This window comes from Moschus berezovskii, chromosome 27 (genome assembly GCF_049115385.1).
Source record: "Moschus berezovskii isolate FMDL1 chromosome 27, NW_MosBer_1.0, whole genome shotgun sequence".
In the NCBI taxonomy this organism is placed as follows: domain Eukaryota; kingdom Metazoa; phylum Chordata; class Mammalia; order Artiodactyla; family Moschidae; genus Moschus; species Moschus berezovskii.
The window spans coordinates 25,165,212-25,192,199 of record NC_142486.1 but is presented as its reverse complement, the minus strand read 5'-3'; the positions used below and the strand labels follow the sequence as shown (position 1 = coordinate 25,192,199).

Genomic DNA, 26,988 nt, shown 5'->3' with positions numbered 1-26,988 from the left:
TATATATACTTATTATTTTAGATCAGCAGTTAGCAAACAGCAGCCTGCAGGCCCAGCCTGCCTCCCATTTTCATAAACAAAGTCTCATTGGAATGCAACCATGTCCACTGGTGACATATTATCTATGACTCCCTTCCTGGTACAACTGCAGAGTTTGGACACAAACTGTATGGTTTGCAAGGCCCAAAATATTTACTTTCTGGCCCTTTACGGAAAATGTTGACTGACTTCAGGTTAATGTTTAGAGTTACCTATATGTGTATTAGATAGGTCCAGAGTCCATCTTTATTTGAAGAGCTATGAAACGTAAGGAATAGAAGATGACCTGTGCGTGATAAGTCACCATATACATGTCTGACTCTCTGCAACCCTATGGACTGTAGCCCATCAGGCTTCTCTGTCCATGTGATTCTCCAGGCAAGGATACTGGAGTGGGTTGCCACGCCTTTCCTCAAGGGCATGTAGGAAATGGCACTCCACTCCAGTATATTCTTGCCTGGAAAATTTCATGGATGGAGGAGCCCAATGGGCTACAGCCCTTAGGGTTGCAGAGTCGGACATGACAGAGCCCCTGAGCACACATGGATACAAGTATCATTTTCCTGAAGAAAAAATTCTTAGAAAGCCTTCCTTTCTACCCACACTACACCTCTGGGCGCCTCCTCTCAATGGTTAGAAACAATTGGGGTATTTTTTTATTGCGATTAAAAAAAAAAGTAAACCATTTTCAGCGTACAGTTCAGTGGCACACTGGCTTCTTTGCCCACCAGTGTCTGTTAAACGTATCCTACTTACAATGTCCTCCTTTTGTGAGAGAAGATAAGACATTATTTTAGAGTAGATCTTGGGATGGTCAACTTTTTTAAGTACTTCCAGGTTCCCACATATTTTTTTTTTCAAGTTCAATAAATAGCATTCTTTATTTGTATATACTTACAGACATATGTGTTAAAATATCTTTTTATTTTAGGTAATTAATTTATTTTTTATTGGAGGCAAATTATTTTACAATATTATATTGGTTGGTTTTGCCATACATTGATATGAATTTGCCCTGGGTTTACATAAGTTCCCCCTCCTGAACCCCCCTCCCACCTTTTGCCTTTCGATTTGAATGTGGATTTGCATGGGCCAAGGACTCCATATTCTAACTACCTCTTCTGGTAGTCTACAGGTATGACTTTGAGGGTTTCTGACATCTGGCATCACCTAACAATCACCCCGTTGTTCTTTCCAGACCCTTTATATCTGCGGTCTCTAAGTTCCAGGCATCTTCAGAACTACCACCACCTCTGAGGCAGTCTTCTCCCCAATTTGTTTTAAATTGGGTTTTCTCCAGTCTTCTTCACTGACCCCTTTTCATATTTTAATCTTTGTGTCCTTTATTTCTGCTTTCTATTTTCTATAAACTCCTCTATATTTCTTGTCCATTCATGATGACTTTTTTGTTTCACACTGCTTTATGGATCTTTTAGCTTTTGACTTTTTTTTTTTTGTCATTTCAATAGAATCTGGATGTAGAGGTGATAGGTTCAGTATGATAGGTACTAGGCTCCAATGCTCAGCGTGTCATTTTGATCTAATCACTTTATTTAATTTGCATTGTTCTGATCCCAAGAGAAATTCATTATCTTTTAATATGTATTAGCCCTATGTATTGTTTCACAAAATATTCAAAATCTTCTCTATATGCAGAGAAAATAAGAAAGCTCAGAAATAGGTTTAACCTGGAGTTACACTGCAGTTAATGTCTTTAAGCTCTGACACCAATTCTGACATGTGGGGTTTTCCCACACCGCCAAGCCATTCTCCAATACACACAGATGGGTGTCCTACAGTTTAATTCAGCTCTGACACTATGTACCTGAAGGTAGTGTCAGAATCCCACAGGGTAAGGCTCAGCCCCACGGGACTGCCCCCACCCCTTCTTCTGGTAGCAGTCGCAAATCCACATTGTCACCTGGTCTTCTGACCAACCAACTATAGATTGGAGGTTCCAGTGACCCCCTCCTTGAGTTTCAGAATTTGCTAGAACAGCTCACATGATTCAGAGAAACACTTTACTTACGAGATTACTGCTTTATTATAAAAAGCTATAACTGAAGAAGAGTCAGATAGAGGAGATGTGTAGGGCAAAGTCTGTGGAATGGAGAACTTGCCCTTTCTGAGATTTTCAGTCTCCCAAACACCATCCTGTCATCAAGCCAGAAGCTCACCGAATCCCGCTCCTTTTGAGTGTTTGTGGAGGCTTCATCACGTATGCATGGCTAATTAAATGGACACTGGTTCTGTGTTGTACTTAGTAGCTCAGTTGTGTCTGACTCTTTGCAACCCCATGGACTGTAGCCTGCCAGGCTTCTCTGTCTATGAGGATTCTCCAGGCAAGAATACTGGAGTGGGTTGCCCTGCCCTCCTCCAGGGGATCTTCCCAACCCAGGGATCAAACCCAGGTCTCCTGCATTGCAGGCAGATTCTTTATCACTGAGCCATCAGAGAAGCCCAATAAATTCAATCTCCAGCCCCTCTCTCCTCCCTGGAGTCTGCAATAGGCACGCTGAGTTCAGATCCTCTAAATCACAGGTTTGGTTGTCACGGCAACCAGCCCCTAACCTTAGTAGACCTAGGGGCTTCCCAACAGTCACATTAATATAACAAAAGACACCTTGATAGCTCTCCTCACTTAGGACATTCCAAAGTTTTTAGGAGCTCAGTGCCAGAAAAGGCAAGAAGACCAAATGCATATTTCTTATCATAAATGACAATATCACTGTACAGTAAGGCATTAATCCAGTAGATATTGAGAGTCTACTATAGGCAAGGCATTGGGTAAGAGATTTGGGATCTAGTGTTGAAAAAGGCAAATGCTGTCCCTTCCTTCACTGTGTTGTTTCGTCTAATGGTTGGTTCTCAACCTTTAACCTGCACCAGAGTTGCCTGGAGGGATTGCCAGAGTGTCTGATTCAGAAGATCTGGGAGAGGGCCAGAAAATTTGCCTTTCTAGCAAGATTACAGATGCTACTGCTGGTCTGCAGACCATACTCTGAAAGCAACTGGTGTAGTGGTACATGGTTCTTGACACATCAATGTTGAAGACCTCTTAAAACTAGCAGTTATTGATTTAGGCAAAGTGACTAAGAACTCAGGCTGTTAAATCAAGTGGTCCTTCTTTTCAACCTTTGTCATGCCCCTGAGCAATCCGTGTGATCTTGCACAAGTTATTTCATCTCTCTGTGTTTCAGTTTCCTCATCAGTAAGATAGGCATAAAATACTATCTACCTGGTGATAGAGCTGGAATGATTAAGAGGGATGATTTGATAAAGTGTGTAGCATGTTTACTGTCCCTGATGGCACCTGACGAATAATATGTATGTGTACTTCTATTACAGTGAGGAGTGAAATCAGATAGGTTGGATATGCCCGAAAGAGAGTGTATCAGTCAGAATAAACGAGGTTAAACTGTGGTAACAAACATCCCTGCAACCCCCACCCCCACTCCAAACTTACAGTGGTTTAGAACACAAGTATTTATTTCTTGTTCATGTTGCAACCCTTGTGGATTGGCAGGGAAATTCTGCTTATGTTAGTTACTCAGGGATTCAGGCTGATTGTCATTCCAGAGGGAAGATGGTGAGTCTCACTGGCATTTAAATACTCTAGAAGTGACACACATTGTTTATGCTCACAGCTCACTCGCCAGAACTAGCCATATGCGCTGCCCCCGCCCCAACCACAGGGGGCTTCCCTGGTGGCTCAGAGAATAAAGAATCTGCCTGCAACATGGCAGACCTGGGTTCAATCCTTGGGTTGTGAAAATCCCCTGGAGGAGAAAATGGCAACCCATTCCAGTGTTCTTGCCTGGAGAATCCCCACGGACAGAGGAGCCTGGCGGGCCGCAGTCCGTGGGGTCACAAAGAGTTGGGCACAACCGAGCAACTAAAAGCACATAACCACAGCGGGCAGGAATTTCCATCCTACCATGTGCCCCAAATGAAATATTACCAAACATCTCCCACGACTGCCATGGAAGTAATGATAGTTATTTTCTCTTCATTTTTTAGAAATATCTTTCTGAAAATATCAATCATTGGAATTCTGTGTTACTATTGGCTCAACATTGTGGCCCTGGATAGTGAAGAGGTAAGATTTCTATGCTGTTTTGCTTTAAGCTTGGCTTTGACCATCAGGGACAAAGTGAGTTTCTCAACGGTTTCTACTTGTGATATTAGAGTAGATACCATGTTATTTTTCCCATCCATCTGTCCATCTACTTATCCATCTATCCATCCATTCACCCTTCTATCCTTCCGTCCATCCTTGGGCTTCCTATAGAAGTAACTAACTTCAAAAACTGACCATTTTGACCTTCCTGTTTATGCCAATCTGCTAAACCTCTAGGCCACTTTCTTAATCAAGAAGATACAAATTATTTTAAAATTATTGAAAGACACCAAACCATAGAAATAGGAAGCTCAAAGAACACTGAGCAAGAAAAAACCCAAAGAAAGAAGTAAATTAAATTAAAAATTAAAAAAACTCCAACTTGTGCTCGCTTCGGCAGCACATATACTAAAATTGGAACGATACAGAGAAGATTAGCATGGCCCCTGCGCAAGGATGACACGCAAATTCGTGAAGCGTTCCATATTTTTCTAGTTCAGGGTCAATGCATGTTATAGGATGCTCGGGGCTGGCATGGGGGGATGACCCAGAGGGAGGATAAAGGGAGGAGGGAGGTGGGAGGGGGGTTCAGGAGGGGGAACTTATGTAAACCCGGGGCAAATTCATATCAATGTATGGCAAGACCAACCAATATAATATTGTAAAATAATTTGCCTCCAATAAAAAATTAATTAAAAAAAAACAAACTCCAACTTGACACATCAGATAGCATTACAGAAAACTAAAAACAAAGAGTAAGCCTTAAAAAAAACTAGGCTATTTTTTAAAACTTTACCTATAGAGGATAAAGAATAGGAAAATTTAGGGGGTTACTTATGATAGTACTCAAAAATTATTTTTTGAGAGTCTAGGACAATTCTTAAGTGTTGAAATAAAAATACACCAACTAAGATTTCCATATCTGGTTAAATTATCCCTCAAAAGTGAAAAAAAAATAAAGACCTCAGAAAAACAAATACTGTGGGAAATCATTTTCAGTAGACCTTCCACACAAGAAAAGTTTAAAGAAGTCCTTTAGACAGAGAAAAAATGATATAAATCGGAATCTTCAATATAAAGAAAAGAAACATATCAGAGAAAGTATACATAAAAAATAAAATTAAATTTAAAAAATTTTAAAACATACTGATTTTTCACAAGGTTAATAAGCAAAAGGAATGGAGGCATTATTAGCCATTGACACCTCCTGCTCTTCTTGGCTAACAAACAAGATCCAGAGGGCATAGGACAAAGATGAAAAGTGTTAGAAAGGGGAGAGGTAGTGCGAGGGGAAAGCCTGGGTACATGAGGAGGGCAGGCCTTAATGGAGGAAGAAGGCGCACAGAAAGAGAATAAACATTCAATAATAAACTCAGCCTAGAGATGCATTTCTGATGAAAGTGGGTCTGCTTTTCTGGGCACTCCAAGGCTCGAGCAAACTAACCTGCCAACTCCATTCTTACGAGACCGGAGGGAAAGGAACAGATGGCAACAGCCTCCTCCCACATCCCAACTCTTGTTTGCCTTTGCTTTCCAGTGTTGGGAAACCCTCATTGGCCAAGAAATCTACCGACTCCTTCTGATGGATTTTGTGTTCTCTTTAGCTGATTCCTTCCTGGGGGAGTTCCTGAGGAGGTAAATATTTGTCTGTCTTGAGTAATTAGTGCCTGCTGCTGTAACCGGAGCCATAGCGTTGGCTGAGCAGGAAGTATGGGTCCCTTCTGTACTCTAAGTGTGCATTGTCCTAAGTCTGCCTATTGTCCTTAGGAATATTGTTTTCTTCTGAATTAACTGAAATTTCACCTTGACAGTTCTGTTGTCAAAGTTCATTTAGTTCAATTGGCCCTTTATAACCTCTTGAGAAGGAAAGCTCTATAAATGAAACACAGAAACTGAGTCGTTTGAAATCGTATCCACCATAGATCATTTTAATCTTCTAGTGTATGTATATTCTTCCAGATTTTCTGTGCACGTCCTGCTTTGTGTGTGTGTACATGTGTGCGTGCTAAGTTGCAAAATTGCTGTGGAGTTTGTATAGTGAGAATGCCTTGTCACCTTTCCATGTTTGTACCTATAGATTTATCTCATTGTTTTCATTGAATTTAATTAATGCTCTAATTTTTAATTGAGACCCCAAGTGTGCAGGATTGGGGCAATATCACCCTTGGCCCACCTATGGTCTTCTTTTATTTATTTACTTATGTATTTTATAATAATATTATGAGCCTCTCATTCCTGATAGACATTTACTTATTTCACAAGCTGCCTTCGTAATAAGATGGCATGACGTAATGCTGATTCCTTCCTCAGTGGGTTGAATACCAAATTTCCTCGCTCAGTCTACCCTAACTCACTTTTAGTTCAGCCTCTGTCCAGAGTCTAGACGTAAAGGTGAGAAAGTTTTTGTTGTTGTTATTTTGTTTGTTTGTCTTTTATAGCAGTTTTTTGGGGGCAATACTTCTGTATGAAAAAAAATCAAAATGGTCTCAACTTTCTTCAGAGTAAATCGGGACCTAGGTTTCCTCCTTGTGGATTTAGAAAACAGGGAAACACCATTAACTCAATAGCAGTAGCTGAAAGTTGAGAAATTTTCAGTTTATTTCGGTTGAGAGGTGCTGAGTTTAAATATAGATTTAAACTATATTAAAATAAAGGTTTAAAAGAAAGATTTAAAAGCAAAAAGTGGTATAAAGAAGATAATAGGTGGGGTAATTAAATAATTTCATTTAAATAATACCTATATTAGTAAACTTGTTAATAATTAGCTTTTTAAGTAGCAGGTGGGATAATTTAAATAATGTTCTCTAGAAATTTTTGAACCACTTTAGCAGTATCTCCATTTGAATCCTTTGTGTTAATTCCATTTTCCCTTGATTCCCTCAATTATTTCTTCTAAAACATGCTCATACTTGGAACTTTTTGAAAACTTGCAAGGGTGGTCATAACTTTATTCCAAACTGGTGAAAGTTTGTCCTCCTTTGTTGATTGTGTGGAATCTTTTGAAGGAGGGAATTGATGGTTTGTGTACTAACCTTATCGTATTTTCACAGAATCATTGGGATGCGGCTTATCACAAGTCTTGGCTTACAGGAGTTTGACATTGCCAGAAACGTGTTAGAACTCATCTATGCACAAACTCTGGTGTGGTAAGTTTTGAAATCTTTGGTTTGCTCAGTGGTTCCCACCTGACTGTAACCTTGGAGTTTTGGTGGCAATGCCCAGAATCTGTTGTTTTTCAAAGCTGCACAGGTGATACCAAATTCAGCCAGTCTGACGACCATGCATTCATGTCCCAGATTATTCTCTTCCTTTATGAGGACTTCAGCCAAGAATTGACACGGAGCAAGGACCCTAACCTGAAGGGCAACCTTGATAAACTTGGATTGTGGGGCTGGCTCTTTTACTCACTGAGGTCACTGAAATTCTCTAAGCCTCAGTCTCCTCATCTTTCAAATGCATGTAATAAGAGCTGCCTTCGACTTAGTTGACGATTAAGTCAGATGATATAAGAAATCTGCTTTGCAATCTCAAATAGGCCATAGAACTGTAAAGCGCCTTATTTTCCAACTCTTTAAAGTTGCCCTGGGTGATTTGGCTATCTGCAAATAACTCAGTAATGTCAATGAATTTATTTTCAGAGGTGATGAAGACTTTTTCTTTATGTAGTTTAGCTGGTGCATTTGCTTACTGCCAGGACACCACTGGCAACTGGACAGTTTACAAGGTCCTTTTACCCAATGAACAGGATGCCATTGGGCAAGTTATATATAAACTCTCACTAAACCTTTGTTTTCTAATCTGCTAATGGGGGAAATAGTAGCACCTACTTTATAGAATTTTGATAAGGATTAAATGAGAAAATGTGTGTATTAAGTGCTTGGCGAGTAACTGACTCAGAAAGGTTTATAGGTAGGGATATTATATGACTGTTGTTATCCTTTTAAGGGCTCTTTTAAAAAATTTGTAGCACAAAACACATAACCTAAAATTTACCATCTTAACCAGTCTTCCTATTTTGTTTGGCTTGTCTATCAGTGGACTGTTTTTGACTTCATATTCTCTTTTATGTTGTTCATTTTTTATAAACTTACATACACTTTACTGAGTCTTTATTTTATCATCATCAATGGTAAATCATATCATTTGACTTTAAATTGCAAGTCATTTGAAAAATAAAATCAAACCCATCTTAAAAAGTAAATTTCTAGCTGCTGCTGCTGCTAAGTCACTTCAGTCGTGTCCGATTCTGTGCGACCCCATAGACAGCAGCCCACCAGGCTCCCCCATCCCTGGGATTCTCCAGGCAAGAACACTGGAGTGGGTTGCCATTTCCTTCTCCAGTGGATGAAAGTGAAAAGTGAAAGTGAAGTCGCTCAGTCGTGTCTGACCCTTAGCGACCCCATGGACTGCAGCCTACCAGGCTCCTCTGTCCATGGGAGTTTCCAGGCAAGAGTACTGGAGTGGGGTGCCATTTCCTTCTCCGAAATTTCTAGCTAGATGCTGCTATCAAGCTCTCAATCTAAAGACTACCTGTTTTTTTTTTTAAGGAGGTTGGCAAGTGTTAGGACTTAAAGACACCAGCACCCAAGCTGATATTTTCTTCCTTAGGCCTCAGCAGTACTGGGGAGAATTAAAGAGGGAGGGCCCTTCTCACTTGTAACAATGCAGTTTAATGCCTGTCCCGGCAGGACATCAGGCCTTCTCCAATGCCAGATGAGGAGGCGGAGTTCACGTCCCGCATTTGGTACACCTTGGGGAGGGCTGCCCGAAGGCCATCTGGTGGTTTAACTAGTGGCCGTGTGGGTAACATTCTCTGCAGAATCTCTTTCCTAGAACTGTGGATTCTGGATATGGTGGGGATTTGCCGGGTTTGCCGTATTGGAAGCAGTCCCCCTCTGTATGAGTTTTCTAGCGCTTTGATAATAAAGTACCACAGGTACTTTAAATGGTGGCTCTTTATTAAATAATAAACTGCACAAGTTTATTTTCTCACAATTCTGGAGGCTTGAAATCCCAGATGAAGGTGTTGACTTCGTCTGAGGCCTCCATCCTTGGCCTGTAGATGGCGCCTTCGCCCTGTACCCTCCCATGTCTTCTTCCCTCTGTGTGTCCGTTAGGGCCCACATGAGGTGCGTGACCTCATTTTACCTTAATTATCTCTTTCAAGGCCCTATCTCCAAACACATTCTGAGGTATTGGGGTTACGACTTCAACAAATGAGTTTGGAGGGACACAATGCAGCCCGTAACACCCTCCCCCTTCCCCCACACCCATCATTAACCCTGTGCCTTCCCTGGTCTCTGACGCTCATCCCCACTCTCCCATAGGATTGGAACCTTCTTCTGTCCTCTGCTGCCCTTTATCCAAATGATTACTCTTTTCGTCATGTTTTACGTCAAAAATGTGAGTCAGTCTAAAGTTGGATCCAATTGGCTTTGCAGTTCCGTATGACCCAATGGTGGTTGGAATTGGGTGGAGGAGCTGCTGGGAAGGGTATCAGGGAATTGGTGTCTAGCCGGGGTCCTCTTGGCCTGCTCCTCTGGCCATACAAGGGAGCTGACTGCATCTCTTTCTTCAGATCAGCCTGATGATGAATTTCCAGCCTCCGAGCAAAGCATGGCGGGCCTCGCAGATGATGACTTTCTTCATCTTTCTGCTTTTCTTCCCATCCTTCACTGGGGTCCTGTGCACCCTGGCCATCACCATCTGGAGGTAGGAGATGGCAGTCTTGGAGGAGGGGGTGTTTTAAAATGTAGGTTTTATCATTCTTCAGGTATAGTGAGACCAACAGATCAGAAGACGACTGCCACTGAAAAAATAATTGGTCAAGAAGCAACAGTTAGAACCAGACGTGGAACAACGAACTGGTTCAAAATTGGGAAAGGAGTCCATCAAGGCCATATATTGTCACCTTGCTTATTTAACTTATATGCAGAATACATCATGTGAAATGCTGGACTGGATGAATCACAAGCTGGAATCTTAGCCATCTTATTTAAAAGTGTATAGTTCAGTAGAGTTAAGTATATTCATATTGTTTAGCAACGGATTTCTGGAACTTCTTCATCTTGTAAAATTGAAAGTCTATACCTGCCAAACTCTGTAATTTTCCCTCTCCCTTCCTCTGTCCTCCCAGCACTTTCTACTTTGTTTCTATGATTTGGACTACTTTAGATACCACATGCATAGTATATCATGAGAAACGCTGGGCTGGATGAAGCACAAGCTGGAATCAAGATTGCCAGGAGAGATATCAGTAACTTCAGATAAGCAGATGACACCACGCTTATGGCAGAAAGAGAAGAACTAAAGAGCCTCTTGATGAAAGTGAAAGAGGAGAGTGAAAAGTTGGCTTAAAGCTCAACATTCAGAAAGCTAAGATCATGACATCTGGTCCCACCACTTCATGGGAAATAGATGGGGAAACAATGAAGACAGTGACAGACTTTATTTTCTGGGCTCCAAAATTACTGCAGATGGTAACTGCGGCCATGAAATTAGAATTAGTTGCTCCTTGAAAGAAAAGCTATGACCAACCTAGACAGCATATTAAAAAGCAGAGAAATCACTTTGTGACAGAAGTCCATATAGTCAAAGCTATGATTTTTCCAGTAGTCGTGTATGGTTGTGGGAGTTGGATCATAAAGAAGGCTGAACAATGAAGAATTGATGCTTTTGAACTGTGGTGCTGGAGAAGACTCTTGAGAGTCCCTTGGACAGCCTCTCTCTTTCTGCCTTTAGGGTGGTGTCATCTGCATACCAAGTTCCCTTGGTAGCCAACAGATGCTATGACCTAGGGATTAATACATCCGAGTTTGGTCACCACCTGACAGGTGCCCAGTCTCGACTGGCACAGCCTCCTCACTTCCTCCAAGTTGTGCAGGTTTCCAGCTGGGGAGAATCCAGGTCTCCACACAGAGAACAGAACGTCCTCTAATGAACTGAAAGGTCCGTCTGGTCAGGCTTCTTCTTATCCCTCCAACATCACTTTCACTTTCTTGATGAAAACTATAACCAACCTCAGTTCAGTCCAGTTCAGTCGCTCAGTCATGTCCGACTCTTTGCGACCCCATGGACTGCAGCACTGAGGTTTCCCTGTCCATCATCAACTTTCAGAGCTCGCTCAAACTCATGTCCATCAGGTCGGTGATGCCATCCAACCGTTTCATCCTCTGTCGTCCCCTTCTCCTCCTGCCTTCAATCTTTCCCAGCATGGAGGTCTTTACCAATGAGCCATTCTTCCCATCAGGTGGCTAAAGTATTGGAGTTTCAGCATTCATCAGTGCTTCCAATGAATATTCAGGACTGATTTCCTTTAGGATTGACTGGTTTGATCTCCTTGCTGTCCAAGGGACTCTCAAGAGTCTTCTCCAACATCACAGTTCAAAAGCATCAATTTTTCAGCACTCAGCTTTCTTATAGTCCAACTCTTACATTCATACGTGACTACTGGAAAAACCATAGCTTTGACTAGACGTACTTTTGTCGGCAAAGTAATGTCTCTGCTTTTTAATATGCTGTCTAGGTTTGTCATAGCTTTTCTTCCAAAAAGCAAGCGTCTTTTAATTTCACGGCTGCAGTCACCATCTGCAGTGATTTTGGAGCCCCACCCAAAAATAAAATCTCTCACTCTTTCCATTGTTTAGACAGCAAACAATGAGTCCCTTGGACTGGAAGGAGATCAAACCAGTCAATCCTAAAGGAAATCAGTCCTGAATATTCATTGGAAGGACTGATGCTGGAGCTGAATCTCCAATACTTTGGCCACCTGATGCGAAGAGCTGATTCATTTGAAAAGACCCTGATGCTGGGAAAGATTGAAGGCAGGAGGAGAAGGGGATGACAGGATGAGATGGTTGGATGGCATTACCGACCTGATGGACATGCGTATGAGCAAGCTCTGGGAGTTGGTGAAGGACAGGGAAGCCTGGCATGCTGCAGTCCATGGGGTTGCAAAGAATCAGATGTGACCGAGCCACTGAAAAACAGCAACAATAAATACAGACCCCAAAAGAAGGGGACCTGTCCCGCCATGGGGGCCACGTGGGGAGGAGGCAGAGAGAGAGTAGTGAATGTGGGCAGAAGTCGTTACTGTGGTTTCAGTGGGAGGAGAGGGCAAGGCAGGGTCAGCAGGCTTAGGAGGGGCAAATGTGAATAATCTCATCGGGCTCTGGGGTGTAGGGGCCATCTGGGGTTATCTGGTACCTGGCGCTGGGGTGGTGGGGGCAGAGGAACAATGGCCCAGAGTGTGAGGGCTTGAGAGAGGAGGTGGGGAGGGATGTGGGCTCTGGACTCATTGGTTTGCATATGAAAGACGTGCTTTGTAGGCTAGCCCTGGGAAAGGCAGTCTCTCCAGCATTAGTAAGGCCCCAGATGCTACAGATCAGAATAAAAAGCCATGCTTCACTTCAGTGTTTAGCCCAAGTTCCCTTGGTAACCAACAGATGCTATGACCAAGGGAGGAATACATCCGAGTTTGGTCACCACCTGTCTGATGCCCCGTCTTAACTGACACAGACCCCTCACGTCCTCCAGGTCCTGCAGGTTCCCAGCTGGGGAGAAGCCTGGTCTCCACACAGAGAACAGAACTTCCTCTACTGAACTGAAAGGCCCCATCTGGTCAGGCTCCCTCTTACCCCTGCAACCTCACTTCCCACGGCTCCATCCTTCCCCAGCCTCTCAGTCTGTTCAGGCTCATCTGTTTGAAGTGCTCCCCCTGCTCTCTTTGTTTGACCTTCTCTCCTCTCTCAGCTCAAAAGTCCTGTTGAAGATCTGACCTTCATGACCAACCCCATTTTCTGTGCATTCCCTTCTCCTCCCTTTCTCTCTCAGGGCGCTTTCCTTTCTTCATTTCCTAGTTCACGCCAGAAATGCCTTTGAATCTTTGTTTAATTGTACCCTCACTGCTTGACCATGTTTTCCATTAGAACCTGAGAATAGGGCAGGTATCATGTCTGTCCTGTTTACTGAGGGCTCGCCAGGGCTTAGTATCTAGCACAGTGCCCGCTACTGATCTCGAGGAGACAGCAGTGAGTGGTGGCTTGAAGCAGGATCATAGTTCCCTGCCCAAGAATTGAACCTGTGTAGCCTGGGTGAAAAGCAGGAAAAGCTAGACCAGCAAGGGCTAGAGGCTAGAAGCAAAATTTCCCTGACTCTTGCCATGCTTGAAAGCAAGAATGTTTTAAGGAGGCAAAAACTGTAAAAATACAGTTTTTTTCTAAAAAAAAAAAAAACTGTACAAAGTTTATTATTAGAGATGCAGTACAGTAAGTGGGAGAGCACACAGAGAAACAATTTTTTTTTAATTTAAGACAAAGGCAAGGCAGAGATACACATGGAGAGAAAGGGTGTGAGCTTCCTCCGGTAAAGAGGAGGTTAAATCATTTATATAGGGCATTTTTTCTGGGTCTTTGTTTACCTTTGGCCAATTTTCTTGTTTTTCCATACCTTACCAGCCCTGGGAACTTTCTCCAATGTGCGTGCGCACCTTTTAGCCAAGATGGATTTTAGCACAGAGGCCTGTGGGAGGCTTGGCATCACCTATTATGGGGTGATGCCCCCTCCTGTTTAACCCCAAGGAGCCTTCTGCAGATGTGCAGTTGGGGAGGTCTTCTTGACCTCAAGAATGAGAAAATGTGTTCTCTTTCTCTTTTATCTGGGCAAGACTCAGCTCCTCTCTGCCTTTGCCATTGCGTGTGTGCTAAGTCACTTCAGTCATGTCCAACTCTTTTGGGATCCCATGGACTGTAGCCCGCCAGGCTCCTCTGTCCATGGGGATTCTCCAGGTGAGAGTACTGGAGTTGGGTTGCCATTTTCTTTTCCAGCCCTTACCATTATTGTTCTCTTAAAGTGTCCACTGGAGACAAAGTCCAGCTGTCTACCCTGTTCCTGTGGTTATTTCTATTTGGATGTATAAACTGAAGGCTGAGTGTAAATGTCTCACCTGGAGCCCATCCATGTCTTGCCTCGAGAAATATAAACAGGAGGCAAGTTGTAAATGGCTAACCTGGAGCCCATCTATCTCCTGCCTCAGTTACAAGTGCAGTGGGCCTTTGTCAAATGAACGAGCAAATGAATGCACAAGGGAGTTGACTTTGTAGAATACTTGTAGAACCTGAACTTGGCAGCTTCAGGGCAGGCTCCTCTGTTACGTGATGTTCTCAGTTGTCTCACCATGTCGGCTCTCTCTTCTCTGTTCCTAACCAGTTCTTGGTGCCTTCTAGTTTCTGCTTGTTCACAGCAGACTTCATGTGGCCATTATTACAGCTCTAGCTTCTCTAGATTACAGCTTCCCCTCTTCGTATTTCTTCGTTCAAGTTCCTAAGGAAGAGAGTCCTGTTGCCCCAGTTCATTTATTTGTGCCAGGACATGGCTGAGGTCACAGCCTGGTCTTTGGATTGGTGACATTTGGATCAAGTGATACTGCTGTCCAAAAGCTGGACCTCAGGATACAGGTCATGAGTACAAAACACACTGGCTGGGCCTGTGAGCAAGAGGGTTTCCTTTGGAAGGGGATGTGGATGGAGCAGGTAAGGATCACTGGTTCCAGGTTAACAGCCCAGAAAGGACTGGGCTATTCTAGAAAAACCATACCTGAGTCTGGTGCTAGAGATGTTTCCCTGTCCCTTGTTTTATCAGATTGAAACCTTCAGCTGATTGTGGCCCATTTCGAGGTCTGCCCTTCTTCATTGAGTCCATCTACAGCTGGATCGACACCCTGAGTAAAAGGCCCAGCTACCTGTGGGTTGTTTGGATCTACCAGAACCTCATTGGGAGCGTGCACTTCTTCTTCATCCTCACCCTCATTGTCTTGTAAGTGGGGTTCTTCAGAAAACTAGAGGGGGAAACACCCCATCAACTCAGCATGCAGGCAGCTAGGCTTGGGAGGGGCAGGTGTTTGGTGGGAAGGCAAAGACTGCAGTGCGGCTCTGTTCTGTGTTATCCCAACTCTGCCCTTGAATTTTTCTAGAAGTTATTTAATATCTTGTCCTTTTTGGGGGTCTGTTTATGAAGAAAGGAACACCTGCTCTGCTCCCTCTTAAGAATTAACACGAAAAAAAAGAAAAAAGCTGGGTGTGAGAATGCTTAGGGAAATTACTGTGTGATTCTTTCTGAGGTTGTGACTATCTTAAAGTGGGTTGGGCGTTATTGATATATGGGCTAGTGTACTTTCAAGTTTTAAAATGATTTCTAACTTCTTGTGAAAAAGCAGAAGATCTGCCAAGACTAGACTCCTTTTCCTGCAGGAACAGTTGGTCTGCTGATGGCTGCTCCTCTTTGGAAGCCAAATTCTGATGGCTGAGCTTGTCTGTCCTCACATAGAGACACAACTCAACAGCACAGACTAGTGGAGCCAGCTGATGCCAATTGTTGAGTGACCCCCCCCCCCCCGGATTTTACAGGTGGAAATGATAAGACTTGAAGAGACAGGGCTAGTTCCCATGCTGTAGAGTCTATTTATTGTAGAGGAGGCTGGAACCTGGGTCTCCTAGCTCTTGGTCATGCTCTCCCTCCCAACACTGGTTTGCCTTTGGCTCCTTACTTAAAACCGGAAGTTCTTCTGTCTTGCTCTTCCAAACTTCTAATTCCCTGGGGAGCTTGTGAGAACGACAGACTCTCAGACCCTACCCTGACCTATATAGCATCTGCATTTTAACAAAATCCCAGGAAGTCTGTATCACACAGAAGTTTGAATAGCACTGTCCATATTCCCAAACTCTGGCTACACATTAGAATCATATACACTGAAAAAATACTGCTCTGGAGTTCCCTGGTGGCCTAGCGGTATGGATTTTGGGTTTTCACTGCTGTGCCCAGGTTCAGTCCCAGGTCTGAGAACTGAAATCCCACAAGCCAAGCAGCCAAAAAGTAAATAAATAAAGTAAGTTAAAAATACTGCTAAGGACTTCCCTGGTGGTCCAATGGTTATGAATCTGCCTGCCAATTCAGGAGACACAAGTTTGATCCCTGGTCTGGGAAGATTCCAAATAACTTGGGGCAACTAAGCCTGTGCTCCACAACTACTGAAATCCATACTCTACAACAAGAGAAGCCATTGCAATGAGAAGCTCATGCACTGCAACTAGAGAGAAAGCCTTTGTGCAGCAATCAAGACCTAACACAGCCAAAAATAAATAAACTTGTTGTTGTTTGTTGTTGTTTAGTCCCTAAGTTGTGTCTGACTCTTTTGTGACCCCAGGGACGGTAGCCCATCAGGCATCTCTGTCCATGGGATTTCCCAGGCAAGAATACTGGAGTGGTTTGCAATTTCCTTCCCCAGGGGATCGTCTGGAGCCAGGGATTAAACCCAGGTCTCCTGCTTAACCAGTGGATTCTTTACCCCTGAGGCACCAGGGAAGCCCCCAAATAAATAAATAATAATAAAAATGCTGTTAAATGTTTTCACCACAGAAAAAGAAATAATAATCATGTGACACGAGGGAGTGTTAGCTAACACCATGGTGGTAATCATATTGCAATATATAAATGTGTCAAATCAACACCTTAAGCTTACTCAATGTTATATGTCAATTCTATCTCAATTTAAAAAGTTAAAACTAGATTGGGATAAAGTTTGCATAACTATATGAATTAACTAAAATTCATTGAATTACACTCAAAATGAGTACATTTTGTAGTATGTCAACCATGCCTCAATAAAGCTATAAAAAGAAGAAAAGATACCGATGCCTGCCCTTGTGCTCAAAAAAGCTCAGTTAATTGATCTGAGGAGGGGCCATGGCAGGAGTCTTTTCTCCACTTCTCAGGTGATTTATGTGTAGAATCCTGAGAACTATTGCTGCTGCTGCTGCTGCTAAGTCACTTCAGTTGTGTCCGACCCTGTGTGACCCCATAGACGGAAGCCCACCAGGCTCCCCTGTCCCTGGGATTCTCCAGGCAAGAACACTGGAGCAGGCTGCCATTTCCTTCTCCAATGTGTGAAAGTGAAAAGTGAAAGTGAAGTCGCTCAATCGTGTCTGACCCTTAGCGACCCCACGGACTGCAGACTACCAGGCTCCTCCATCCATGGGATTTTCTAGGCAAGAGTACGGGAATGGCTTGCCATTGCTTTCTCCGGAGAACTATTGCTATAATGCAGTTAACTTCTAAGTCACCCAGATACAACTTTGCAGGAACACTGGCTGGGCCAACATCTATCTGTAAGCAAATATACGAGTTCCTATGTACCCAGTTGAAATTAGGAGCCTGCAAAGCATTGGAGAGGGCCTCTGCCATTCTTTCTTTTCTTCTCTTCCAGAATCATCACTTACCTTTACTGGCAGATCACAGAGGGGAGGAAGATTATGATAAGACTGCTCCATGAACAGATCATTAACGTAAGTCCCATTGGCCCCTTTGTTACTCTCCCCACCTTTAACATTCTGTAATGAAAAATTTCAAACATCATCCAATATAGAGTATAGTAGAATGAACCTTCCCACCACCCAGCCCTGACCACCATCAACATTTGTGTACTCTTATGTCCTCTACACTGTCCCTTTGCTGTAAATCTCTGGATTATTTTCAAGAAACTCCTGGCCTTTATATCATTTTATCTATAGACTCTTTCATATACTTTTAAAAAACCACAGTACCAATCATCACACCTAAAAAAATTAATAATAATACCTTACTATCATCTTATAGTCAGTCAAAGGCCAAATTTCCCCAGTTGTCCAGTTAATGTCTTTTTACAGCGGGATTACTCAAGTAAAAAATCTGGAAAAGTGTCACATGTTGCATTTGGTTGATGTGTCATTAATGTTTCTTTCAGCCTCTAACTGTTCACACCTCCCTCTTCTCTTGTCACGTATTGTTGAAGAAACCAGGTCATTTGTCATACAGTAGTTCCCTCATTCTGGATATATCTGAGTTTCAACCCTGCAGTGGTGTTTAATAGGTTTTTGTGGGGTTTTCTTGCTGTAAATGAATGGTGAAATTCAAAGACCTGATTAAGTCCAGATTAAATTTTTTAGCCAGAATAATTCATAGGTGATGCTTTAAGTCAATATTTCTCATGGAATTACCTCATAACATAAAATGTCTGATTGTCTCCTTTTTTGTATGTTAAGAACGATCAGTGTGTCCATGCTTGGTCAGCTAACCTATCCATCATAAAGCTTCCCAGCAGTCTTTCACCTAATGGATTTAGCAGCCTTTGATGAGTATAGCCCATACGGTTGCAAAGAGTCAGACACGACTGAAGTGACTCAGCATGCATGCATGCCTTTTTATTCATTGTCCATTTATTTCATTAGGGATTGCAAAATAGTGGTACTCTAATTCTAGAATTTCTTCTGCATTTATTAGCTGGAATTCTTCTATAAAAGAAGAATTTTTACTCATCAACTATTAGAGCGCCTTCAAATACCTTCAGGAGAGGAAAGATGAGGTTAAATACATGACTCCCTTTATTTACCTGTTTTCAAAATGTTGATATGGTCCTCCAGTGTATTTGTTTGCTAGGGCTGCAAAGCAAAGTACTACAAATGTGGCAGCTTAAAACGACAGAGATGTATTGCCTCACAGTTCTGGAGGCTGGAAGTGCAAAGCCAAGTTGTCAGCAGGGTTGCTTCCTTCCGAAGCTCAGAGCAAGAGTCTCTTCCCTACCTCTCTCATTTTTTCTGGTGGCTGCTGACTAACCTTTGCGTTTCTTGGCAAAACTTCATAATTCCCATCTCTGCCTTCATCTTCACAGGGTCTTTTTCTTTGTTTCTCCTTCTCGCCTAAGGACTTCTCATTGAATTTAAGGTTCATCGTCATCCACGATGATCTCATTTAAAAAAAAAAACAACCTTTAATTACATCGGCAAAGACTCTATTTCCAATAAAACTATATTCACAGGTGGTGGGGTTTGAATAAGAATAACTTAAACATATCTTTTAAAAAAGGAGACACTATTCAACTCACTAAACCTAGAACCTCCAAATGTGGCCAATGAGAAGTTATCATTATGAATTCGTAGATTTAAGTATGTGTTGGCATCTTTCAATTGTAATCATTTGTTTATGCTTAAAATAGTCTCATCCTTTGCTAGAGGAAATCCTTTTGAATTAGCTCCTCAGTTCTTTTGACATGATCCCAGGAGTCTTTGGTTGCTTCCTTGTTCTCTGAAAAGATAAGATGGTCTGGACTCATCTTGTTCATTTCCTGTCCCAGAATAGGAATTAGGCATTTCTTCAAGGAGTCCTGGTCAAATGGTATTTAGAGATCAAAGTCTGGACACAGAGAGATGGTCATTGCTACTGGGCTAGTTCCCTTTTCTTCTAAATACCAGTGTAACTGTGACATAAGCACTTATGTCTGAAAATATGAGGAAGAAGCAGGACACTATAGGAGTCTATCTGCTTGAATCTTTGGTCTTCAGATTACCTGAGTTGGCACATTTTGTATTGTGAAGAAAGAGCATTGGTTAGTTGTTGATGTTGGCCAGTTGCTAAGTTGTGACCTACTCCTTGCAACCCCATGAACTGCAGCACACTAGGCTTCCCTGTCTTTTTCACTATCTCCTGAAGTTTGCTCAAATTCTTGTCTATTGACTCACTGATGCTATCTAACCATCTCATCCTCTGCTGCTCTCTTCTCCTTTTGTCTTCAGTCTTTCTCAGAATCAGGGTCTTTTCCAGTGAGTTGGCTCCTTATATCAGGTGGCCAAAGTATTGGAGCTTAAACTTCAGCATCAGTCCTTCCAATGAATATTCAAGGTTGATTTTCCTTTAGGAATGGCTGGTTTGCAAGAAGACTTGTGGTCCAAGAGACTCTCAAGAGTCTTCTCCAGCACCGCAATTTGAAAGCATCAATTCACTCCAGTACTCTTGCCTAGAAAATCGCATGGACAGAGGAGCCTGGTAGGCTGCAGTCCATGGGGTTGCAACTAGTCGGACACGGCTGAGCGACTTCACTTTCATACACTGGAGAAGGAAATGGCAACCCACTCCAGTGTTCTTACCTGGAGAATCCCAGGGATGGCGAAGCCTGGTCGGCTGCCATCTATGGGGTCGCACAGAGTCGGACACGACTGAAACGACTTAGCAGCATCAGCAGTAGCAGCAGCCTTCTTCATGGTCCAACTCTCACATCCATACTTGACTACTGGAAAAACCATAGCTTTGATTATATGGACCTTTGTTGGCAAAATGATGTCTCTGCTTTTTAATATGCTGTCTAAGTTTGTCATGGGGCTTCCCAGGTGGCTCTAGTGGTAAAGAACCTGCTTGCCAATGCAGGAGAGACATAAGAGATTGAGGTTTGATCCCTGGGTCAGGAAGATCCCCTGGAGGAGGGCATGGCAACTCACTCCAGTGATCTTGCCTGGAGAATCCCATGGACAGATGGTTCATAGGATCACAGAGTCAGTCTCAACTGAGCCTGCACACACGCTAAATTTGTCATAGCTTTCCTTCCAAGGAGCAAGCATCTTTTAGTTTCATGGCTGCAGCCAACATCCACAGTCATTTTGGAGCCCAAGAAAATAAAATCTGTCACTGTTTCCACTTTTTCACCTTCTATTTGCCATGAAGTGATGGGACCGGATGCCATGATCTTAGTATTTTTGATGGGTTAGTTAGCTAAGCTCTTTACCACCTATCCCCAGAAGCATTACCCATAGCTTTCTGATTCAACATTGAATGTTTGGGGCAGGTCTTATGAAGATTTCAACGTGGGAGGGATTTGATGTGAAAACTTTCTGTTGTTAGTGTCAGGTAAACTCAGGAGTTACTGGGATGACGTCATTTCAGGAAGGCACCAGAAACATCATGCAGATCTGCCTGCCTGGGAGTCTTGCCTGGAATGTGGACCACAAATACAGGGTTGCTGTCTCTAAAAGAACTCAAAGAGACTGGGAATAGGCTTAGGAACAGCCCTTCTCAGAGTATGATATTCTATGTCAAAAACCCATGGTTCCTTGTTAAAACTGCAAATTGTTATTACCCTTCCTTCCTCCAAGCAATAGAGGCAACAGATAACATTTTGTTGAGCACTTATTGATGCCTGGCATTGTGCTAAGTGATGAACAAAGATTCGCATTTAATTTTTACTACTCACTTTATAGTGCATTCATTTCTTTAACCTCTATTTTTAAATTAAGAGATGGATGCTTATAGAGTGAAGCAACCTGCCCAAAGTCACAGGGCTACTAATAGTGGGATTTGAATCAGGCAGCTCCTAAGTTTATGCTCTCAGCTAGAGTGCAACTTTGCCTCCTGAGTCAAAATTCTGTTGGGCAAAGCAGGTGAGTTTGTAGTCTTGCAATCTCTCCAGGTAATTCTAATTCACACTACAGTATGAAAGCAGTTGCTACAGACCAGAGATTTTCAAAAAAGGTGGTCACATCCAAGACAGCTGGGGAACTTGTTAAAAGTACCAATTACCATGGACAGCTCTTTCTTATGGAAGAATTTCAACTACTAAATGTAGAGGGAATGAGGGAACTAGAAGGTCATTATGAACTAAATATCGCAGTAATAATTGTCGCAAGCAAGATCCACTGGTGGATGCTAAAATTAGTGGGTGAAAGTTTAGGAAGAAACACGGGCATGGGAAATGGGGTTGACGTACACTGGACAGACCATGAGTGGTGCTTGCTAGCTCACCTCTGCACTCTCTTATCTGCAATAGACTCCAGGAAAGTGATTGCCTCTCCTGGGGAAGACATACCCCATTCCTTTGTTCTCTTTCCCAATTCAGGGATTATTTGTCAGGCTCTACTTCGTTAACACAGATAACTTTAAAAAAAAATTTATATATTTATTTATTTATGGCTGTGCTGGGTCTTCACTGATGTGTGGGATTTTCTCTAGTTGCAGCGAGCAGGGGCTACCCTCTTGCTGCTGTGTACAGGCTTCTCATTGTGGTGGGTTCTCTTTTGTGACTCCCAGTGAAAAGCTGTTGCTGAACCATGAAAGATGCCAGGATTCTTGGCCTCCAGAGGAGAATTCAATCCAGGGCCAGAGACGAGGCTTGATCACTCAGACCTTTTGTGTAATAGAGTTTTATTAAAGTATAAAAGGGATAGAGAAAGCTTCTGACATAGACATCAGAAGGGGGCAGAAAGAGTGCCCCCTGGCTAGTGTTAACAATGGAGTTATATATTTTTTAATGACTTATTACAGTGAATCAAAAGAATGTCTGGAGGTTGTAAAGACCTTACTAAACCCACTCCCATAATTGACATTTTAAGAGAATAGGATTAGCCAGAAGGTTTTTTCCAGAGACTGTCCTCAAGCAAGATACATTATTGTTATATAATCCTAAGGAATATAGAGGAAAAAGACGTTTGTCCTTTCTTCCTCCTTGAGAATTCCAGACCCCTCTCTCCTTGGGGACCGCTGGACTTTCTTATCAACCTGCCTAGGAACTGACTCTCTCACCAGGCTCTAGAGCACAGGTGCAATAGTTGTGGCACATGGGCTTAGTTGCTCCACGGCATGTGGGATATTCCCGGATCGAGGATCGAACCCGTGTCTCCTGCATTGGCAGGTGGATTCTTTATCACGAGCCACCAGGATGCCCTAACACAGATAACTTTGACAAATGAAATATATTTGATGTTCTTCAATGCAGAGCTATAAGCTTTGACATTCTCAGTGGAAGCACAGGGCAGGCCCAGGCAATGCTGGGCACCCAGAGAGTGCTCCAGGGCAAAGGGCATGCCAAGAGGACGGATACCATAAACCATTTGTCCTAGGCCCTCTGACAATTGTGTGTAGGTTGCTTCTCGCAGCAGACTAGAGAAAGCTACTACTCAGCCTGCTAAGACAATTGCTTTAGAAGAGAATATTACAGTTTAGGAAGGCTATGGGGGTTAATTTGGTTTTGCTGTGAGATGTTTCTTTTGTCTCATCAACAGTAAACATGGGAGCAGTCTCCAGCCTCCACAGGGTCCAGGACCCTGTGCTGTGCGTCTGACTCTTTGTGACACTATGGACTGTAGCCTGCCAGGCTCCTCTGTCCATGTGGCTTCTCCAGGCAAGAATACTAGAGTGGGTTGCCGTGTCCTCCTCCAGGGGATCCTCCCAACCCAGGGATTGAACCCAGGTCTCCCGCATTGCAGGTGGATTCTTTATCATCTGAGCCACCAGGGAAGCCCAAGAACACTGGAGTGGGTAGCCTATCCCTGCTCCAGGGAATCTTCCTAATCCAGGAGTTGGACTGGGGTCTCCTGCATTGCATGCAGATTCTTTACCAGCTGAGCTCCCAGGGAAGCCCATCCAGGACCCTGCTTGCCTGAAAATCAACCTTTCCACCATTTGCTTCTCAATCCCCCACCATCAATCATTCTCCATATTTTTGTTTTTGTTTTCCTTCTTGGCAGGAGGGCAAAGACAAAATGTTCCTGATAGATAAGTTGATCAAGCTGCAAGGTATGGAGAAGAGAGCAAACCCCACCTTATTTACGCTGGAAAGAAGAGATTTGGAGGTGAGGCTGCAGGCTGCCTTGGGATCCCTGTGACACGGATGTGTCCTCCTGTGAAAAGTGCATCAGGAGCTAGAATCACATCTGGGCCCTTCACTTTCTGTGTTTTAACATTTCTTTATTTTTATTTTAAAATATAGTATGCATTCACCATATTCTATGTCTGGCCATGTTCTAGGTAATGTAATATCATGGTAATATCATGGTAACACAGTAAGGTCCTTCCCTCCTGGACTTTGCATACATCTTTCCATTACCCAGCCACATAGACATGTGTCCCATTGGGATGAAAAATGCCTTGAAATCTCACCCCACTAGGTTGATGTTTCAGTGTATATTCTTCCAGATCGTTCCCCCAGGCACCTGCACACATCCATACATCTACTAACATTCTTATTTATTTATTACAAAAATGGGCTATATTTTACACATAACTTCCCCTCTCCCTACTTAATACTGTATCTCAAACATTCTTTCAGTTTGTACATACTTAGACATTTGGGTTGTTCCCAGTTTTTTTTAATACTAAAGACAATGTGTAACGAAACATTTTTGTTGTAGTTTTTGTATGTGAGTGTTTTATCTGCCTCAGGCATATGCATGATAATGTTAACAGATATTGCCATATCATGCTCTTAAAAAGGTTTCGCAAGTTTTATTCTTACCAAAAGGGTTTGAGAGATCCCTAGAACACTGCTCTAGTACCAAAGCCTGCATTGAATTCACTGGTATCCTAGAAATGTGGATAAACAGTAAACCCATGTTAATTGAAATGGTACTACTTTTAGAAGTTATGATCTTGTCCAAAGAGACTGCCATGTTTGTTTATTGTCTGTGCAAATTAATACCATCAGCACGATACGGGTAAGGGACTTAGTGGCCCAGCTCAGAATTCTATCAAGTCAGGGACCATGACTGTACCTTTGCAGCCACAGGTCCTAATATATTACCCGGTGTGTTGTAAATGTTCAGTAAATATCTGTGAAATGAAAGATTAAATGAATGGAGTCACTGTTCATAAAAAATAAAACAGAACGTGTTTGATATTTCTGTGACTGAATCTTGACCTTAATCTGTCACCTCTTAATTCTAAAATGGTGGGGCTCGCGAGTCTTATCACCTATGCAGCAGGATCTGAGGTCGACACAATTTTCTAGTGATGAGATTTTCTGTTTTCTTCTTTTTTAGCAATGGGGCCCTCTGCGTGTCAGGCAACATGATGCTGCTCAAGGTGAGTCCCCAACTGGCACTGAAGAAGGTCTGACTCATCCAGATGATAGATCCCAAGACAGAGGGTCAAAACTGCTCCCAGATTCAGTCATTCAGTTGTAAGAACTGGTCCACACTGGATTCAGGAAAAACTCGAGAATACTTCTTGCCTTAGGCATAGCCAGAAGCACAGACTCACAGGATGTCACAAGACCTGGTTTCTTTCTGTTCAGTTCTTTTCCATGTTATCTCCTTTCTCAAATGATCTCTCGATAATTACAAGACAACTTTATTAGCTTCTTGTATCTTTGCACATTCAAGTCTAGTAGTCGGGAGACCCAGAATTCTCTTTATGTTTCATTTGATCTGATTGGGTGATGTACTTGTCCATGAATCAGTTGCTGTGACCAAGAGACTGTGATGACTGCATTGGCCAGATCTGAGTCACAGGCCTCACCTTTAGATATAGGTGGTACAACATAGAGACCACAGGGCCCGAGAGAATGGAGAAAGGTAGTTTTCCAAAGAAAACCTGTGACTGATGCCGAAGGGGAATGAATATTGGGGAGGAAACGGACGAACAAACCCACTCCTCTTTTTGGAATAGCATTTCTGATACCTCCAATGGTGGGAATTCAAGGGGGAAAGTTGAAGAAACTTAGAAGGAGGAAGCAGGGAAAGCCTGAGAAGCTGTGGGATCTTGAAAGCCACTTTGGTCTTTCCCATGGAGATATGGGCCAGTGTGCATCTGTGCTAACATCTCTTCTCTTGTATCAAACCCAGACCTGCGATTCAGGCGATCATTTCAAGAAGATAATCCAAAGGCTTGATAATTATCGTGGCACCCAGACGCCAACCAAAGAAGGAAAGAAGATAAAGATGGAGCATCCTCCTCTATACCAACCGGGCCTTTAGGAGCTTCCCAGATGGGAAACTGACTACAATGTAAATACTGAAGTAAAATTGGGCATTCCCTGTTGGGTTTTTAATACCTGAATTTCTGATTTTTCTAGACAAAATATTTGAGATTTTCCAATAAAGACAGTTGTAGTATTTGAACTAGTTCACAAAAACCTGGGAAGAGTTACAGTTTATCTTTAAGAGCTATGTAATGAATTATTGGTCCTTAGATATCTCCCCTCCTGGTACACCCAGGCCTGGCAAAGGTTTGGAGACTGGTTCTAAGACAAGTGATCCAGACTGAATAAAAATGTGATCCTCAATCAAGGATGTGAAGCCTCTGAATTGTGGAACCTGCATTTTTTCATCACTTGGAACTAAAAATAACCCCATGTTACCCCAAAATGAAAGACAACCAGAGGTCTTGTCTATGAACTTTGTTGCATATTGAGTACATGAGTCTTTCAGATTGGACTGGGGTGGGGATGTGTGGACTGGGAGGTTTTATACAGGATCATCAGAGTCTTAGGTTGAACCAAACATGAAATCAGTGGTGATGTTTGGAATATATATGTGTATGTATATGTGTGTACATATGAATGCATATTCATTGGAATGACTGATGCTGAACCTGAAACTCCAAAGCTTTGGTCACTGGATGCAAAGAACTGACTCACTGGAAAAGACCCTGATGCTGGGAAAGATTGAAGGCAGGAGAAGGAGATGACAGAGGATGAGATGATTGGATGGCATCACTGAGTTGATGGACATGAGTTTGAGTAAGCTCTGGGAGTTGGTGATGGACAGGGAAGCCTGGCATGCTGCAGTCCATGGGGTAACAAAGAGTCAGACATGATTGAGCAACTGAACTGAGTTGAACTGAATGAACGCATATACATATGAAGCATTATTTTGCATATTTGCCAAATAACTCACAAAGCATGTGACTTTACCTAAAACTGAAGGGTCGAGGAGAAAAGAGCAATTACCAAATTACTCCAGAGGAAAAATCTCCTCTTGAGTGATCACTGTCATGAAATCCAACTGGAACTGAATTTAGGAAACATTTAAGATGAATTTGAAAGAAAACATCCAGTCAGTGCTCAATCATTGGTTCACATCATTGACTTATTTTTTCATTGAGTCATTCATGGGCTTAATTAAGCTCTTTTAGTATCATCTTTGCTAGTGGTTGCTGAAAGTGTTTGTTCATTCTTTCCACAAGGATGTGCCAAGTGGTGGGGAACAAGATGCTGCACAAGTCAAGATACAGTCTCCACCCTCATGTGCTTATTGTCTAGC

At 42.7% G+C, this 26,988-nt stretch overlaps 1 protein-coding gene and 1 non-coding gene across 2 annotated transcripts in view; both read left to right on the top strand.

Annotated features, from left to right (window-relative positions):
- TMC5 (transmembrane channel like 5) overlaps nt 1–26,412 on the top strand; it is a 66,902-nt gene extending 40,490 nt beyond the window's left edge. The window contains exons 15-24 of the mRNA XM_055409575.2: nt 4,060–4,138; nt 5,697–5,794; nt 7,210–7,305; nt 9,487–9,562; nt 9,738–9,871; nt 14,798–14,971; nt 17,418–17,496; nt 23,476–23,580; nt 24,766–24,808; nt 25,570–26,412. Coding sequence (XP_055265550.2) covers nt 4,060–4,138; nt 5,697–5,794; nt 7,210–7,305; nt 9,487–9,562; nt 9,738–9,871; nt 14,798–14,971; nt 17,418–17,496; nt 23,476–23,580; nt 24,766–24,808; nt 25,570–25,616 — 931 coding nt within the window. The 3' untranslated portion in view covers nt 25,617–26,412. The remainder of the gene's footprint in view (nt 1–4,059; nt 4,139–5,696; nt 5,795–7,209; nt 7,306–9,486; nt 9,563–9,737; nt 9,872–14,797; nt 14,972–17,417; nt 17,497–23,475; nt 23,581–24,765; nt 24,809–25,569) is intronic.
- On the top strand, nt 4,544–4,650 carry LOC148773678 (U6 spliceosomal RNA). The gene has a single exon (XR_016036665.1). It is a non-coding gene; the product is annotated as a U6 spliceosomal RNA (small nuclear RNA).
- Nucleotides 26,413–26,988: the final 576 nt, after the last annotated feature.